We start from the raw sequence: 19,614 nt of genomic DNA, 5'->3' as shown, positions 1-19,614 counted from the left end.
CTGGAAAGCTTTAACATCTTGAAGACTGGCTCTATTCATCCTGGAAGCTTGCCACTCTTCATAATCCTCCTTTTTTTTTTTGGTAAACAGCTGAACAAATTTGCAAGGCCAAAACGATCTGTGTTCCTTTTGCTGACAGTAGAAGAAATGGGAGAGAAGCGAGTACTGAAAGTGATGAATTTGCCTGTAAGGTAAACTTTACCTTTCGCATCGGAGAATTGGCTTCTCTTACCCTGTACAAGTAGCTACTTGGCAAAGCCCTAGAGACTGAAAAGCCATTGGTTGATTAGTTGGCATAAGTCTCCTGAGAAAAAGATCTCCTTTGGAGCTGATTGGCTGGAAATGGTTTGTGTGCTGTAATGCATATGATGACCAGCTAAGGAAGCCATCAACAGGATGGTTCATCTGTAGAACATAAAGATGCCATTAAAACATGGCATTTCCATGTTCCAATGAATTCTATTGAGCCAGCTCATTGGTCCATGTCTTTTCTATTGTGATTAGCAACATTTCTCTGGTGTCTCAGGCAACATGCCAGTGTTGTGTGGTGCTGTGGTGCTCGTACTGGGGCATACCACCTGCAACCCACCACTGAAACAGAGGCAAGTATTAGTACCACTTTATAAATCCTTTGCAAGACCACACCTGGAATATTGCATCCAATTTTGGTTACCACGTTACCAAAAATATATTGTGACTTTGGAAAAAGTGCACAGAAGAGCAATTAAAATGATTAAAGGCCTGGAGAATGGTTGCAGGATTTGGGTTTGGCTATTCTAGACAAAAGAAGAATTGGGGGTGACATGATAGCAATATTCCACTATTTGAATGTTGCCCAAAGAAGGGGAGGGTCAAATTATTTTCCAAAGCACTAAAAGGCAAAACAAGAAACAATGAATGGAAACTAATCAAGGAGGGAAGCAATATGGAATGAAGGAGAAACTGCCTAAGGGGGAGGATAATTAGCCAGTGGAACAGCTTGCCTTCAGAAGCTACGGATGCTTCATCAATGGAGATTTTTAAGAAGAGATTGGAAAGCCACCTGTCTGAAATGATATGGGGTGTCCTGCTTGAGCAGAGGGTTGGACTAGAAGACCTCCAGGGTCCCTTCCTGGCTATTCTGATTGATTGATTGAAATGCTCACTGATCAATATAGTAGAATATGTAGCTGAACAGGTTTGCAAACAAGCTGACTTTAACTTATAATTAAGAGCGGCTTCTAAAAGACATGATTAGGACATTAGGTTGTTCATTCAAACATTTTGAGAGAACACAAGCGTCTGCCTTCCTGCTATAGATTTACATCCCATCCACATGCTATTGAATAACTATGTTAATTTAACACTTTGAAGATAAAAGCAAAACCCAGGGGGAAATCTCTCTACAAAATGCAGTTACCGGTCTCGGCATGAATCCTGAACCCAACAAGGAATATTTATATTTGATCTTAAAAATGAGTATGTTGTCTTTCACAGAAAGATTTTTTCAGTTGGCTTAGTTAAAGGTAAAGGTTCCCCTTGCGCATACGTGCTAGTCGTTCCCAACTCTAGGAAGCGGTGCTCATCTCCGTTTCAAAACCAAAGAGCCAGCGCTGTCCGAAGACGTCTCCGTGGTCATGTGGCCGGCATGACACAATGCCGAAGGTGCACGGAACGCTGTTACCTTCCCACCAAAGGTAGTTCCTATTTTTATATTGAACTGCTAGGTTGGCAGAAGGTGGGACAAGTAACGGGAGCTCACTCTGTTACACGGAGCTAGGGATTCGAACAGTGGTGGGTTTCAAAAATTGTTCGAACCTACTCTGTGGGTGTGGCCTCCTTTGTGGGAGTGGCTTGCTGCCCATGTGACTGGATGGGAGTGGCTTGCCACCCATGTGACCGGATATGAAGATGCCGACGACACTTGTCAGAACCACCTTAAAATACCTCCCACACAGCACTGGCATGCATAAGAATATGATGTAAACTTGTTTTTTAAAAGGCATCTTTGGTTTGCGTTAAAACAACTTCAACACACGCAATGTTCTGATTGCACCACAAACGCAGTAGTCATCCTTACCTTTCACAGAGGCACTGAGTTTTATAAATAGGAGCATGATAGTGTAGAATAATCATATCCAAGGACCAGTGGTGGGTTTCAAATATTTTTGGAGCCTCTTCTGTAGGTGTGGCCTGCTTTCCGGGTCCACTGGTGGAACCTCTTCTAACCGGTTTGTTAGATTTGATGAACCGGTTCTACTGAATAGGTGCGAACTGGTAGGAACCCACCTTTGGATTCGAACCACCAAACTGCTGACCTTTCTGACCGACAAACTTAGCGTCTTAGCCACTGGTCCCCATTTCAGTTGGCTTAGAAAGGATATTATATTGTGGTTTCTCAAACCAAAACAGTAAAATGGAACAAATATAAAAGATGCCGTTTTATTATGCACAATGCAGATTCGTGGGTGTCCTACCATACAGTGGTTGCCACCTGATCTGGGGGCAATCTTCTCCCCAGGAAGCTGCATTGCTGAGGCCAAACTGAGATTGTAGCATATTTATCAGAGAAGGTCATCTAGTACCCAATCAATCATCCAATACAGCTTGCCTCAGTTCTACGGAGGTTCCATCAGATAATATAACATGCGTCAGATTGCATGTTTCATTTTCTTGGTAAATATCTTAGTATAATATAACCGGCAGAGCACTACTCTTCTCCCACACAAATTCTGAATTCATCTTCATTTTAAACTCATTTCCATGAAAATGTTACCCTGATTGTTTAAAGTACATTTGTAAAGCCTGAGTATTTTGAAACGAAAGAATTACAAATTGAAGGGGTCGGATGAAGAGCTCGCTCCTCTCACGGTGAGAAGAAGGATATGGAAATCAGAATGGGGAAATGAAACAGCGGAAGAGAGATTGTAACTCCTCTTTACTGACTTGAGATAGTTCCATAATGAGCTTCCTAAAATGGGACTCCTTAACGTTGCTTTTTCACACCGCTTTTGCAAACAGATTAGCTGATTCTGTGGCACCGAACCAATATCAGAGGTTTTTTTTTGGGGGGGGGGGAATAAACTTCACTTGCAAATTGATGGAGTGCCACAGATCACTAGTTGGAGGTCCATCCCTGATTTGGGCTGAGTTATGGTGACCTGGATCTGCCCCTGGTCTAGTCTGGATGCTATCTTCTGTCATGGCTGAACCCAAGCCACCCGAGTAAGAATCCTTTTATTTTAGTCCTGTCCCTTCCTAATGTGCTTTTGGAGTGGTAAAATGTATGTGTTGCTTCTTACTCAGGCCTCTAACTAAAGAATCAATTGCTTTTAATAAAAGGAATCATTGCCAGATGAATGCAATGCTAAATGAGAGTAGTTGTACTAACTAAAGTCTGCAGTCATGATTAGTTCCCAATTTTATTTCGCACTTGCATTTTCACATTTGGAGAATCCCAAATCCTTTTACTTACAATTTACTTTACATCTTTATTCCCATCCACAAGAATCTACTTCCCATTGTTGAGTTGGCGGTAAATTATTCATTTCCAAATGTAACAACAATTCGTTATCAGATTAACAGAGTTGGAAGGGGACCTTATAGGTCATCTAGTCCAACCCCCCCCCCCGCTCAAGCAGGAGGCCCTACACCATTTCTGACAAAATCTCTTCTTGAAAGTTTCAAATGACGAAGCTCCCACAACTTCCGAGGGCAACTTCTGTTTCATTGGTTGATTGTTCTCACTGTCAGAAAGTTCCTCCTTATTTCTAGGTTGAATCTCTCCTTGGTCAGTTTTCAATGGTGGGATTCAGCCAGTTCACACCTATTCGGGAGAACCGGTTGGTAACTTTCTAAGCAGTTCGGAGAACCGGTTGTTGGAAGAAATCTTTTGTTTTTCTCCCACTTTCCAGGGCTAATCCTGTAAAGGAAGGCAGGAAGGAAACATTCTGGTGTTGTTTCTAGCCTGATCTTTATTGCCCTGCTTACAGAAACTGCCTCTCCAGTTAACCTTTATTACCATTGTAACAACTAAGGCGAAGTGCCCATCGACTTGAGTGACATTGACTTGGCCACGCCCCCATGACCACATGACCACTGAGCCCCGCCTACCCAGCTGGTCAGAGAACTGGTTGGTAAATTATTTGAATCCCACCATTGGTCAGTTTCCATCCATTATTCCTTGCCTGGCCTTCAGGTGCTTTGGAGAATAGCTTGACCCCGCTCCTCTCTGTGGCAGCCCTTCAAATATTGGAACACTGCTATCATGTCTCCCCTGGTCCTTCTCTTCACTAGACTAGCTATTCAATGTGTGTGTGGGGGGGGGTGTCTAGCAACCAGGGGTGGGTTTCAACCGGTTCGCGGCGGTCCCCGCGAACCGGTTGGTCGGCGAACCCGGAAGTAAGTAACTTCCGGGAACAGCGAAGGGTCCACCCGCCCGCCCGCGTTCCTTACCCGGTTTTGACGAGTTCTGTGCTTCCACGCATGCGCAGGACGCATACAGCGCCTGCGCGATCCTCCAGGAGCAGCTGGAGCATCGCACAGACGCTAGTATCCATGCGTGCACTGCGCGCGTGCACGAGGACGCCGCCGGCCCCATTCCAACCGAACCGGTTGGAATGGGGCGAGAAACCCACCCCTGCTAGCAACCTTAAGACTACGATTCAAAATCCCACTTGGCCACGAATCTAATGTTATTTGTCCTTTGCTGAATCACTGCTTCTGCCTCCATTGATCTTATGGGGTGGGTATCTGACTAGAAAAAGAGGGAGCAGCTTCTATGCAGCTTTGTTTGTTCTTAATGCAATCAAATAAAATCAAGGGCTTTTATTTTTTTCAAAATGGGGGGTTTAAACATTGCCTCGAATCAGAGGTGGGTTCCTACCGGTTCGCACCAGTTCGGTAGAACCGGTTCGTCAAATCTACCGAACCGGTTAGAAGAGGTTCCACCAGTGGACCCGGAAAGCAGGCCACACCTACAGAAGAGGTTCCAAATTTTTTTGAAACCCACCACTGCCTTAAACCCTTTCCCACTTGCCCCACAAATAGCATGCCATCTTATTGAGATCTTCCAAGTCATAGAAGGAAATAGAAGCACGAGGATTAATTTTTTAAAAAAAAATTACCCTCCAATTTGATAAATCAGAACTGAACATAAGAGAGCAAGTACATTGAATGCATTCAATTTGCATTCCTCTTATTACATCTGGCAAAAGGGGTGTTACCGAATTAAGAGATTGTTGTCACTTTCTATTTGCCTCAGTTATCCAGCATTGGACAATGTGACTGGGCTTCTCGGGAAAACAAGCCTACAGTTTTCACGTAAGAAAAGGATCCAAGGCATTCTTATCACATGACTTGTAAAACTCCTGGCGAGTGAAATATGTTTTCAACATCAAACTCCAGTTCCAATAAATTTCATTGCAAATGTAGCCATTCTGTTTACCAGAAGAAATGATTCCGATTTGTTTTTATCGTGGCTTAAACCTACAAATTTATGGTACCTTTTCTGATATTGCCAGAACTTCAGTTACTCAGTTCTCTTCTACCACTCTTGAAATGTAAACTATTAATCACATTTTGGGGTTGAATTTTACCACGAAATTCTAAGCACAATAAAGCCACCCCATCGAGAAGTAAATAGCTCTAGCCATTTAAAATCCCTCAGTTTTATAAGATGTTTTGCGCGACTATATTTGGCTAGCTCCATAGATATCTATAAATTATCCAAGCCGTATACCCATCCTTCAGAACGTAGGCTGCAGGAGAAATTTGTCCCCTTGTTAAGAAATCAAATGCTGTATTGCAAGAAACCACACAAACATCTTACCACTATAAATAGAATACATGCTGTTGTGACAAGTTTTCCTTTGATCACTTTTATTTCTCCTTTTTGGCAAATGAATGTCAGTGTTATTTATAAAAGGGTGAAAAGGCTGGTGTAAAGTTTTAAAGTATGGAACTTTCCTGCAAGGAACTGAATGAAATTATAAGGAGAAAAACAGATCCAAAGAAGGTCCTCTTGTTTGGCATAAATATTATTTTATTAGAGTTCCTTCAGGAGCAATCTTTTTTCTTTGCTAAAAAGGGACATTTTGCATCACTGAATCTTACAGGTTTTTTAAAAACACATTTCCCAGAGTCTTAGTACATTCAACTGGATTTCACTTGTAAAAATCTCCGGTTGCATTTGTGCTATAGATACCAAGCATTTCAGAAATGTTGAAATGACTTTTCCATCAAGCAACTCAGAGAGGTCTTTGACCAGCTCTGTTACACAATGTATTTTTGCTTTTATTATTATGCAGAACAACGTTTGCGATTTTATATGGTTGCATAAACAATCACGAAACATGAACTGGCCCAGAGGCTCACAGATCTTTATTTTCAGTTATCTTTTTGGCTTCTGAAGTGGCAGCCTGCGTCGGCAGGGCTGACTATACATTCTCTGCACTCTTCGGTTTCTCTAATCCATGACTTACCAAAAGAAAGTGGCGACACTGAGACATTTGCGTCTTTTAAGCCCGTGGGAAAACGAATTCTGACCTCAAAGGAGTCCTCTCTATTCTTTCTCTTTTATTCCAGACTTCTGAATGGCGGCAGATTACTTGCAACTCTGAAGCCTGGTTCGGTAATAATTGTCGTCTGACAGGAGGTGAATGAAGGTGTCACTGTGGGAGAATTTCTGGCGTCTGCTCCATTGGGAATGTTCGTTTCCATTCCCCAGAAGGTGTGCTGGCTTATCATGGGAAACACTGCCTTTTTGTTCTCCTGCATTCAGCTCCATCAGTTCTAACTCATGCTTGGCAGCTGTCTCTAGCACTCTCTGCTTGTTGTAGTATCTCACAAAGTTGTTAATGATGGGGTGGATGGGCAAGGCAATGGCAATGACCCCGCAAAGGAAACTGATAGCGGCATTGAGTTTCCCCAGCACTGTCTTTGGGTAGATGTCTCCGTAACCCACCGTGGTCATGGTGATGATTGCCCACCAGAAGGACTGAGGGATGCTCTTAAACAGTGTTTCAGGGTGGCTTTGCTCCACTGTGTAACCCAGGGCAGAAAACACAAAGATCCCAACCGCTAGATACATCAGGAGGAGCCCCAGTTCCTTAAAGCTCCTCTTAAGCGCATAGGTCAGGGTCTGTAGTCCTGAGGAGTGGCGTGCCAGTTTGAAAATCCTGGCCACCCTCATGATCCGAAGCGCTTGGACGGCTTGCTGTACATTGGTTAGCTCCATCAATTTGGTGCCCAAATGGGTCAGGATGAGGCTGATGTAGAAAGGGAGGATGGCAAAGATGTCGATGATGTTCATGAACGAAAAAGCGAAGTGCAGCTTATTAGGAGACGAGATGAGCCTGAGGACGTACTCAAGAGTAAACCAGACAATACAAGCGGTTTCAATCTTATCCAGAACTGGGTGCTCGACGGATTTACCTTCAGAGTCCAGAACCTGCAGTTCCGGGATGGTTCCCACACACATCACCACAGATGAGGTCAAGATGAGGAGGAAAGATGTGACGGCAACAACACGAGCCGGGTAGGATGATTCTGGTTTCTCCAGGAACTTCCAGATACACTTTTTGCACTTCGCCCAGCTGTTTTCCGAGGAGTCCATCCCCAAGTCATCCAAGATCAACTGGACCCTTCGGGCAATCTCTTCGAGTTCTTCCTTTTTCTCGCTCAGGTGCGCCTTGCAGCAGTCGTCCAGGAATTTCAGGTCCACTTTCCAAAACTCCATTTCGTTTTTGAAACAAATGGGACAGATGCCTTTCTTCATGTGAACCTCCCCAAAGTCATAAACCTCGACGATGCATTTAAAAGCATCTGGATCTCGGTCGAAGTAAAACTCTCTGGCCCCAGGATCGTAGTCGTCACACAGAGAGAAAATCGTGTCGTAACCTCCCGATAAACAGTTCACAAGCTCTGCTAGCCTCGTGTCGGGATACTGGTTCAGATGGTCCCCATACAGCACCTGCCTTACTCCTCCAACATTCACAATAATCTCCATCTCTTCACTGTTTTCTGACTTGTGGCTCTCCGGCTCTTGTAGACTAACATCCTCAGTCATTCTTTTAAAAAGAATTCTTGCAGCTGTGTTCCCAACAGCTTCTTCTTCCCCTTGGACAAACCTTGAGTGATTTTGCAAAAAGCCAACGCTCGCTGTGTCTCAGCCACTCTGAACTCCAACGACTTTCAGCAGGGCTAGGATAGGGGAGACCCAAATCTATCTGCAGGTGGCAAGGAAGCCTTGTGGAAGTGGGCGAATGAGCTTCGTTTAAAGGGGGCAGATCATCTGGCTGCTTCTGAGTCAGAGAGCAACCTTCGTTTGAATTGTCCTGACGGATTTCAACGCAGAGAAAGGAATGCTTTTAAGGAAAACTCACCCAGCGCTGGGAAATTGCTCCGTCTTCCCCCCCCCCCCCAAAGTGGCATGGATTCCTCAACAGAAGCAGCTCATCCCTAGAGAAAACGCTGTATTCCTCAAGCACAAAACGTACCCCCATAGGACAGCTCTGGGAGAGGGAGAGAGGGAGAGACAGAGGGGGGGAGAGAGAGAGAGAGGGAGGGAAGGAGGGTGGGGAGGGAGAGAGAGAGAGAGAGAAAGAGAGAGAGAGAGGGAGGGAAGGAGGGTGGGGAGGGAGGGAGAGAGAGAGAGAGAAAGAGAGGGAGGGAGGGAGGGAGAGAGAGAGAGAAAGAGAGAGGGAGGGAGGGAGGGAGGGAAACCACCTTAAGTTCCACTGGCTGCTTTTGCGATCTCCTGGCTTCCCAACTTCCAAGGGAGAATCTTTTGCATTCTTTTTGCAACGAAGGACTTGGCTCTAGCGAGATGCCAAGGAGAAAAAAGTTGCGCTGGTTTCCCCCCTCTGCTGTTTTTAAGACACAATAGAAACCCCAGGCTGACGCCAAGTGCTTTCCAAAGAGCGCCCTCTTTTGGTGGAATAAAGCAAGCACACATTTGGTACTGCAAATGAAAAGCATAGAACAGCACATTTTTCTTCTTCTCTTCTTTGAAGCTCTGTGGAAAAAACACAATTGGTTATCTGGATGATATCCGGACAGATTGAAGGGTCTTAAAGGACTGGCAATTATCTCAGAGGCTGGGAAAAAAAACTGGAGCTGGAGAAGAAAGGGCTGTTTAAAAAGGAAAACATTACTGCTTATTATATGTGACATAATGGGGGGGGGGGATTAATATGACTTGCCCGGTGCCAGTCCATAGGCACAATGACTATCTTAAGGAAGGGAGCAGATCATTTCCCGTGTCCTGGTGTGAGCAAAACAACCACCTACCCTTTGAGTTCAACTTCAGTTCGCCTCATCCACGATCTAATTCCCTTATGTTGATTGTACTGCCTTGATGAACTAATTTGCAATACCTTAATTAAATGGGCAATTTCATTTGTCTTTACTTGTGCAGTTACAACTGACAGATCCCAAGATGACATTCTCGGCTCCTCTTGGAATCATTGCCGAATGGAGAGGGATTGTTTAAAACCCACAAACTATCATTCCACTGCAGGAGGCTACACTTACCACATATGACACAATTTTAATGTATTGTGTTCTCCAGGTGAGTTCGCACATCCCTTGCAGCGCTTTTGAACAGTTTCTTTTCTGCTTCTAATAAATCTGTTTTGCTAAGCGTCCGTATAACTGATAAAGTGAGCTACAGTTCATGAAAATGTATGCCTTTTAATTTAAAAAAAAAACATATATCAGGAAAAGGTTTAGGTTTAGGTTTATTGACATTTGTATGCCGCCCACTCCCTAGAGACTCTGGGCGGCTCACAGACAAGACAAGAGACATATATAAAAATTAAAATAAGAATACAATCATTAAAATTACACAACATGCATACTGCTTAGAGTGGGGCTGGATACTAATCAACAGCCCCAGGCCTGCTGGAACAGCCAAGTCTTGGCAGCTTTACGGAAGGCCGAAAGAGTAGTAAGGGTCCGGATCTCTATGGGGAGATCGTTCCATAGGGCCGGAGCAGCTACAGAGAAGGCCCTCCCCCGGGGAGCCCCCAAATGACATTGACCAGCCAATGGTACCTGGAGGAGGCCCAATCTGTGTGATCTTATTGGTCTTTGGGAGGTAAATGGCAGGAGGCAGTCTCTCAGGTAGCCAGGTCCTAAACCATGTAGGGCTTTAAAAGTAATGACTAGCACCTTGAAGCTTGTCCGGAGACCAATGGGGAGCCAGTGCAGCTCGCAGAGGATAGGTGCAACATGGGTGTACCTAGGTACACCCAGTATCGCGCACGCAGCTGCATTCTGGACCAACTGCAGTCTTCGAACACTCTTCAGGGGCAGCCCCATGTAGAGCGCGTTAAGGTGCTATCAGATTTCTGATTTTTGCTAATCAAAATTGTTATGGATAGCTAATTCAAAGAAAAACACGACCCATTCTTGGCTATCTGTGTTTATATCCAATAAATAAACCCACATGTAACTTAGGTGTGCATACGTACAGACTGATCTCCAGCTCAATTAAAAGTAATTAGTAATAACATTTCTGCACTTAAATGTGCCTTTAAAATGAAATCTCAACAATGACATTGATTGAGAAAATGCAAAACCTAAGAGCTCATTAAATTGCAGTGATGTTTACCTCCGGATATACTATATATGTGGTTTGTTAGGAGCAGTTCATGCCTAAGCATTTTATATAGACTATTGCACTATAGCAGTTAGACTTAGCAGTTAGACTTATATACCGCTTCATAGGGCTTTCAGCCCTCTGTAAGCGGTTTACAGAGTCAGCATATCACCCCCACAGTCTGGGTCCTCATTTTCACCCACCTCGGAAGGATGGAAGGCTGAGTCAACCTTGAGCCGGTGAGATTTGAACCGCCGAACTGCAGCTAGCAGTCAGCTGAATTGGCCTGCAGTACTGCACCCTAACCACTGCGCCACCTCGGTTCTTCACTATACCTATGATGGTGAACCTATGGCACTTGTGGCCGAAGTGGCACACGGAGCCATGTTGCCTGGCACACACAGTGTCACCCGTTCCTCTTCTGGGTTTCTGGCACGCATGCGTGCACGACGATCAACTAGCTTTCGTGCGTGTGGTGGCAGTGCCGGAAACAGGAAGAGGAAATGAGCTGATTGTCAGGCACGCATGCCTGACAATGTCAGAACCTCTGCTTTTGAAAGATATATCAGAACTGTCTTCTCTATAAGTTTTTGTTCAGATGTTAGCTTTGGCTTGAATGCTCTGAACCTTTGCGCAAATAAAAACTACTTCTTTTGGTTCCGAAGTCTGAGTCCCTTAATTTTCTGCAACATCACCCTTCCACGTCTTCCAAGCCTGCAGTCAGATAGAGGGAAGGGCCACAATCTCACATTAATCAAGGACAGCATATTTAGAGGAAGTAGCTGCATGGGGGGAGGGGGAACCCCACCATGCCCACAATTTTGGCATTGATGGGTTCTTTTTCTATTACAAGGATACTTCTACTAAAAGCAAAAGAGAACTGAAATAAGACACTTCAACCCAATGATGTTACCTAGTCTGGTGAAGAAACATTCGGAAACTCTCAAAAAGCTCGGAGAAAAAAACCATATGAACACTGGGATATTTCACCAAGACAGCTCAAACTGCAGGAAAAAAAACAAGAAAAAGACTCCATCAGAAAAGGGAAGGCATTCAGAAGTGCTATCTGTATCATCCTGGCAGATTCTTCCCCGCTAAGCCTGTTTTGCTTCCCTGGAGGTCTAATCTTGCCTGCTTGTTGCTAGTCACAGAGATGGATAGATACATGTTCTGTCCCCCCCTCCTTCGCTCGTTCAAAGACGACAGGCAGACAAACTTAAAAGGAAAGAACTTTATCAGTCCTCGGCTCAGACTGGCTGCGAGCCCAAAAATAAACATAAATAAAGCCTCTGGCAAGAAGATAACAGAATGCAAAAACAAAACTCTTACAAAGCAATGCACTTCTCCAAGTGTCTCCTTGAATCAGGGTTACAGAAAGCAAATCACTTCTCCAAGTGTCTCTCACAAACAAACCACGACCGATGAATGATGAACGTTGACTCCTGCAACCAGGGCGTGGCACCATCTGTCCTTTTATCACCAGAAGACGACACTAGCGAGCCCCAGCTGCATTGTTAATCTTGCATCCTGACTCAACTCACAGCAAACTTCTGTTGAGTCACAACAGATACATAACTTAGACCCTTCACAAGGCAAAAACCACGTTCCTGATTTAAAGAGTTGTTTTTATTCCCGTCAACACACCATCATCCGCACGTACACATACTTGTTTTCCTCTTGTCATGGACGCACTTGTATTTTCACCCCTCCAGTTTTCTCCACACAATCTCCAGAGTCCTTACCACACCAGGGTATCAAAACAAACGAATAAAAATAAGTAACACCATGCCCACATACCTACATTCTTCTTTGCACAAGCCAGATGAGGATGTATACGCTGCAGGAGGACAAAAAAACCTGCTAGATAATTAGTGTCACTTGTGGGCTGCTCTGAACAAAATAATTAATTGAGCCACGATCCTATAAATAACTGCCTAAATCAACCCCCCCAAAAGGCATGAAAACGTGGTTTACACTTCTTAAAATATTCTTCTATCTTAGTCATATAATTTCATCTGGAAGGGAAAAACATTTATTCACAAAGCTATAATGGGTATAAATAGAGAGGTAGATATACCAAGATTTGAAATTATGAATCTGATGTTGTTTTCTTCCTCCCCAATATGGTAAGTGTTTTCCCTTCTTGTTGGCTTACTACTTTATATACTGTCTTTCCAACAGGTGAGCATAATTGGAATCCTCTTATTTCATCTTCTTAGCAACCAAAAAACAAGAAGAGCCAAGAGTGGCACAGTGGTTAGGGTGCAGTACTGCAGGCCACTTCAGCTGACTGTTATCTGCAGTTCAGCAGTTCTAATCTCACCGGCTCAAGGTTGACTCAGCCTTCCATCCTTCCGAGGTGGGTGAAATGAGGACCCAGACTGTGGGGGCGATATGCTGACTCTGTAAACCGCTTAGAGAGGGCTGAAAGCCCTATGAAGCGGTATATAAGTCTAACTGCTACTGCTACTGCTAAGAATATTTAGTCAAAAAAGTCATGCTTGGTGACCACATCATTGTGGTTAAACCTCTGGGTCATGCATAAAAATAGAAGCGGTTTGATCAGCCAAGCCATCTTCTTGACTTTTGGGGTCCTATTTTGCAGACCCCCTGAACAGGTCAAAAAGCTGCTAATTCCTCTGAAATTAATCTCAGTTTCTGTCACATTTAGTGTCACCAATGATTAAATATATAGATTGTGGCTTTAATACAGCCACTTCTCCATCTTCGTTTTCTCTTGTGGTTTATTTACGGGGGTGTCAAACTGGTGGCCCATGGGCCAGATGTGTCATGCCCACCCCAGAAGCGCAAAGAGAAAGAACATCATGAAACGTCACATGGCAGAAACATGATGCCACAAAGTTTGACCCCCATAGTTTAACAGATATCAGAATAACAGAATTGAAGGGATTTTTGGAGGCCTTCTAATCCAAACCCCTTGCTCAAGTGGGAGACCCGATACCATTTCAGACAAATGGTTGTCCAACTTTAAAAACTTCCACTGCCTATTCAAGAATGGACGTTAAAAGTAGTAAACTCAATGTAGAGATGTTATTAATTTCTTTATTTCTTTTTTCTCAATAGATTTTACACTGTGTTTGTTAAAAAATCTATACCGTGTACGGGTTCTGGGAAGTCGGGGGGGGGAGGAGGAGGGGGGAGGGATGGAGGGATATATATTAGGCTAGACACGATGTGTTAGATCTCAATGCAATGTGACTTCACATGTATACTGTTTTTCTCTAATTTTTCTCTTTAAAAATAGGATAAGCCAAATACATTAACATATAGTGGAAATACACCGAGGGGAGGAAGAAAGATGGGTAGAGAGGGATGGGAGAGAGGGTGGGGGGGAAGGCGAAAAGGAAGGGGGGGAGTGGATCTGGAGAGAGGAGTGGTAGAGGGCGAGGGGAAGTAGGGTAGAGGGGGATGATGGAGGGAAGATAGAAAGTTGGCGGGTGGCGGAAGAAAGACGTGTATGGAGAATGGAAGAGGTATATTGGGCTTTTATTTTGGGGGGCATTGTCGACAAGAGGAATTGATGCAATTATTGTTTAATACTGTATGCGAGTGTATGAAAATGAAAATGAAAATAAAATATACTAAAAAAAAAAAAGTAGTAAACTTAGCAGAGATGGCCAAAATCTCAGCATATTTGAAGGACCAGTCAGATCAGAAATACAAGCTGGAATGGAGAAGATGGATTGACTACATTCAAAATAAATATCAGACTAAGAAATTTCAACTAGCCTATGAATGAATGAACAAGGAATGTTACAATTTATCTAAAGTTAGCTTAATAAAAGGGGAGTTAAACTACAAGAGGGAGGTAGGATGCTATAGTTAGTTAGCCTATCTTAGTGTATGATTGTTAAATGTTTATACCCTGTATTTTGCTCTGGGAAGTTGGGGAGAGGGAGGGTTGGAGAGGGGGCAGGGTTGGGGTGGAGGGAGGGAAGGGGAAGAGGAAACATTTGTAATATCTATTAAAACTCTTTAATAAAATAAAATAAAACTTCCACTGCTGGAGCATTCACAACTTCTGGAGGCAACTTCTGTTCCACTGATTCATTGTTCTAACTGCCAGGAAATCTCTCCTTAATCCTAGGTTGATTCTCTCCTTGATTATTTCCCACCCATTGGTTCTTATCCTGCCTTCAGATGCTTTGGAGAATTAGGTTGAGGTTTTTCATGCATCATATTGGTGAGACAAAGTGGCCTAGAGTCCCCCGCTACACACAATGTATTTTTTAACTCAAACTAATGTCCAAATGCGGAATCCAGAAATTACCAAAGATGATTGATACATCGCAGTTTGATGTCAAGTTTTAAAAGTAGGTTCCGCTGTTTTCCTAGCTCTTAAAAAAAATAGCAAGAGGTCCAGCTGATAGATTGGGGGTCCTATAATATTATCTATGGAATCTGCAAAGGTTTCTACATTATCTAACACAAAATTACGTGTTTGTTGTTTAATTTTAATTTTTTTTTAAAAAAGCAAACCAGGGATTGGTTTTTAAAAGCAGCCTCCACTAACAAAGGTTTGTTTGTTTATTTATTGGTAAATATTGGTGTTTATTTACCATGAAATATTTGGGTCCTCTATACATTTCTTGAAAAAATAAAAGTGAGCGAGCCTGGTGCTTTGTTAGGATGTATGCTATGCCCAGAAATAAAGAAAAATGTAAATTGGGCTGAGCAGTGGTGGGTTTCAAAAACTTTTCGAACCTACTCTGTGGGTGTGGCCTCCTTTGTGGGAGTGGCTTGCTGGCCATGTGACCTGGTGGGAGTGGCTTGCCGGCCATGTGTTCTCTCTCTCTCTTCTCTCTCTCTCTCTCTCTCTTTCCTTCCTTTTGTCTCTCTGTCCCTTTTTCCTTTTTTTTCTTTCATCTCTCTCTCACTTTCTCTTTCTTTTTTCTTTTTTTATTTCTTCCTTTCTTTCTCTTTCTCTCTCTGTATGAGTCTCTCTGTGTGTGTGTGTGTGTGTGTGTGTGTGTGTGAATGGTGGGTTTCAAAAAACTTTGGAGCCTCTTCTGTAGGTGTGGCCTGCTTTCCGGGTCCACTGGTGGAACCTCTTCTAACCGGTCCAGTAGATTTGACGAACCGGTTCTACCGAACTGGTGCGAACTGGTAGGAACCCACCTCTGCAGGGGTGGATTTCTCGCCCCGTTCCAACCGCTTCAGTTGGAACGAGGCCGGCGGCGTCTTTGCGCACACGCGCGGCATCCTTGCGCACGCGCGCAGCATCCTCGCGCACACGCGCGGCGCACGCATGCATACTAGCGTCTGTGCGATGCTCCAGCTGCTCCTGGAGGATCGCGCAGGCGCTGTATGCGTCCTGCGCATGCGTGGAAGCGCAGAATTCGGCAAAACCGGGTAAGGAGCGGGTGCGGGCGCGCGTGGGCGTGGGGGGGGCCTTCGCCATTCCCGGAAGTTACTTACTTCCGGGTTCGGCGACCAACCGGATCGCAGGGACCGCCGCGAACCGGTTGAAACCCACCCCTGCACCTCTGGGGCTGAGAGAAAGTTTGGTGTGGTGGTTAAAGTACCTGACTTCTACCTCAAATCCAGCTGGGTGAGCCTTGGGCCAGTCATATTGTTTCTGCCTTACGAAGGAGGGAATGTTAAATCATTTCTGAAAAATCTTGCCAATAAAACTCCAGGAACTAGTCCAGATAGTCCCTATTGGACACAATAGGGGTTATAAGCAGGAGAAGGAAATCAGGAGAGTCCAGATAGCAGGAGAGGAAGCATCCTCATGAGTTGGTTGGCCAAGAATTATTGGGCCATTTCCTCACTGGCAATTTATAGTATCTCAAGGTGCCAGCCAATTATCTCTGTGCCAACATAGCCAATAATGAAAACAGAGGCCATGCTCTGCTCCACTAGTGGCTGGAGGGAGTCATAACTTATGAATGAGGAAATAGCTTGTCATCCTGTTTACATGCTTCTTAGCCAGCAAAAGCAGCTGCTGTGGGGCCAGAGTGGCTAAAATGATAACTGAATTGGCCATCTTGCTGGAAAGATGTCACCAAGCTATTTGGCTCGGCATAGCGTCCTCCAAAGTGTCTTTGTGACCTGTACAAAACAGAGCTGTTGAAGGTTACGCTTTTGCAATGCAGCGATTTTTTTTTAATCCCATTCTGGTTCCCCATCCCACTCTTCCAGGCTTTGCATCTCAGAAAGTATAACTGTCTTCAGGGAAATCTCTCTATCTCTTCTCAAAAATGTGCCAGTGCTTAATCTTAGTCTAATTTAGGCATGGTATTTTTTAAAACCGTCTTTCATTTACCTCCAATAGACCGATCAGATCCCACAGATTAGGCCTCCTCCAAATTCCATCCGCCGGCCAATGCCGACTGGGGACTACCCAGAGGAGAGCCTTCTCTGTGGCTGCTCCGACCCTCTGGAACGAACTCCTGTGGAGATTTGAACCCTCACCACCCTCCAGGCCTTCCGCAAAGCCCTTAAAACCTGGCTATTCCTCCAGGCCTGGGGCTAAAGAGCTTTTGCCCCCCTCCTCGAATGGTATGGTTGTTGTGTGTTTTAATTGTGTATTGTTATGTTCGTCTTTTTATCCCCTGTCTGTACCACCTTCCCTGACTGAATTGTGAGCCGCCCTGAGTCCCCTTCGGGGAAAAGGGCGGCATATAAATGTAATAAATCCAATCCAATCATTTGCTGTTATTCTGCTTTTTTTTTCAATTATCTGTTCCATCCTCATCGTCCAATACAATACATCAATTAGTAATAATTAATTAACTTGATGATTAAGAAAATGAGGAAAAGAAGAAATAACTGCAGTGCCTTTAATTGCTAGAACTAGGAATCTTCCAGGGGAAAACTACTTATTCCAATAAAAGGAGATGCTTAGGGCACTAAGATACTTCTAAAAGGTTGCCCTGAAAATGCTGCGAAACAGAAAGAGCTTGGGATGTTTTCAGAATATAGGTACCTGTTGTGGCCCAGCAGGCGCCATTGGAGCTGCCACCAGACTCTGACAGCGAGGGGCCCTATGAGTCGGCTCTGGAGGATGTGGAGGACCCTGGACAGGGTTCCGACTTCGAGCAGGGCACAGAGAGGTTGGTTGGCCACCAGGAGGCGCCTGAGCCTTGGACCAATGGGAAGGAGACAAGGGAGTGTGATCCTGAAGTCATGCATTGGAGCAGTGTGGAGGAGCCAAGGGAGTTGTTCCTGGATGCCCGGCACCGAAGAGCTAATAGGCGTAAAGAACAGTTGCGCAGTTACAGGAGATAATTGCACTCAGCTGGTGGTAATTAGGCTCCTCTCAGGACTATAAAAGGAATGATTGTGCACACACCCCTTTTGCAGGAGTCAGCGTATTCACTTGAGCTGGAGAACTCTTGGGGCTAGAGTATAAGCAAAGAAGCTAAAACTTGTTATAAAAAAGGGAAACAATCCAAATAAAATTAATTATAAGCTAGTTACATATTGGTTGCGCTAATACAGGGGTGTCAAACTCAAGGCCCGAGGGCTGGATCCAGCCTGCAGGGTGCTTAGATCTGGCCCCCGGGTCCACCCTAGAAACTGCAAAGTACCAGCCCGTGTTGCCTCTGCAAGCAAAAATGGAACTTGGGAGGGCCACCCACAGTCTTCCCAACCTCCATTTTCGTTGGCAGGGGGTTGCAGAAGGTCTGGTGGCAGCTCCAATGGCTCCTGCTGGGCCACAACAGGTGACTATAGCACAGGGGCAGGGGGCAGGCCCAGCTCAAAGTCAGAGTGAACAGATTCGCTCCCAGCTGATAGATAGTTGGAGCTACTGGTTCTCCCAAACCAGTCTGAACCAGTAAAATCCCTCCCCTGTGTCAGGGACAGTTTAGAGAGAGCTTGCCTTGGCAAGATGGGTGCCGTATAAATTTAATAAATAAATTAATAAATACAGAAATGCAGAGGAAATAGAACCAATGCTATGTTCCAACATTGTTGTGCACACAAACTTTATTATGTATGCTGCAACGGTCGCTAAGTGTGAAAATGGTCGCTAAGTGTGAAAATGCCATTGTAACTTTGGTCACCAAGCCCATTATACCACCTTTCTGGCCACAGTTCTTAAGTGAATAACTGCAGCTGGTATTTTGTATTTTGGATAGAATCTTTTTTTAAATAGCCTAAGACAATTTAAAAAAAGAATCCACACAGAATAAATTGAAGTAAAACATTTCAAACTATTCTTTCTATGCACAATATATTTCAAAGTATTGTGCATAGAATTTTTAAACATGGTTTCACTTCAATTTATTTTGGATAGAATCTTTTTTTAAATAGTCTAAGACCATTTTAAAAAAAGAATCCACACAGAATTTTAAAAAATCCTATGCACAATAAATAAAATATTATTTTAAAATACATAAAAAATAAAAGAAAAAAACCCAGTTCACTTACCAGCAGGCTTGCACTCCAAGTCAACCCAGAATGATGTAGATGTTAATACAAAGAACTGAGCAAATTGAAAGGTGAAATTAGTCAGGGAAATATTTTTCAAAGCCACCATTTTTTCTACACGAGCAGACCTCCAACCTCCATGCCCCTCCCATCTGGAAAATCCAGGAAGGAACAGTTGCTACTAACTACTGTAGGCAAAGTGTTTCCTGGAGCTCTATGGTACTTGGTCATTTTTTCTTATAAAAGTGAGTAAAAGGGGCGCGGGGGGGTCCGTTTTGTTGCTTTAATGTTTTAATTATATCTTCAATGAAAGTACTGAGACAGAGAGAGGGATTAGACAGGGTGTCTTTTGTCTTGCCCCAGTTAGGATTTCTTAAGCAAATCCACTGGGCTTTCAACATGAAGCCAGAAAATCAGGACTTTTTAAAAACGGCCCGGGACACGGGACAAATTGTTATAAAGCATGATTGTCCCGCTGAAATCGGGACGTCTGGTCACCTTAACCATGAACATCTGCAGATTGTGAATTAAAAGACTGTGAAAAAGCTTCATTTTTACCACCTTCCTAAACAACAAAAGGGAGTGCATCTTATGTCTTATGAATTTCCCAGGATAAGAGATTTCAAAGGAAT

At 44.0% G+C, this 19,614-nt stretch overlaps 1 protein-coding gene across 1 annotated transcript; it reads right to left on the bottom strand.

Moving 5' to 3' along the window:
- Window positions 1-6,064: 6,064 nt before the first annotated feature.
- On the bottom strand, window positions 6,065-8,047 carry KCNF1 (potassium voltage-gated channel modifier subfamily F member 1). The gene has a single exon (XM_032214460.1). It carries the CDS (start codon window positions 8,045-8,047, stop codon window positions 6,584-6,586), a length of 1,464 nt encoding a protein of 487 aa, XP_032070351.1. The 3' UTR covers window positions 6,065-6,583.
- Between the last annotated feature and the right edge of the window lie 11,567 nt (window positions 8,048-19,614).

The sequence above is a fragment of the Thamnophis elegans genome, chromosome 3 (assembly GCF_009769535.1).
Source record: "Thamnophis elegans isolate rThaEle1 chromosome 3, rThaEle1.pri, whole genome shotgun sequence".
NCBI classification, from domain to species: domain Eukaryota; kingdom Metazoa; phylum Chordata; class Lepidosauria; order Squamata; family Colubridae; genus Thamnophis; species Thamnophis elegans.
The sequence above is the reverse complement of the archived record's forward strand: the minus strand, read 5'-3'. Positions and strand labels throughout refer to the sequence as shown.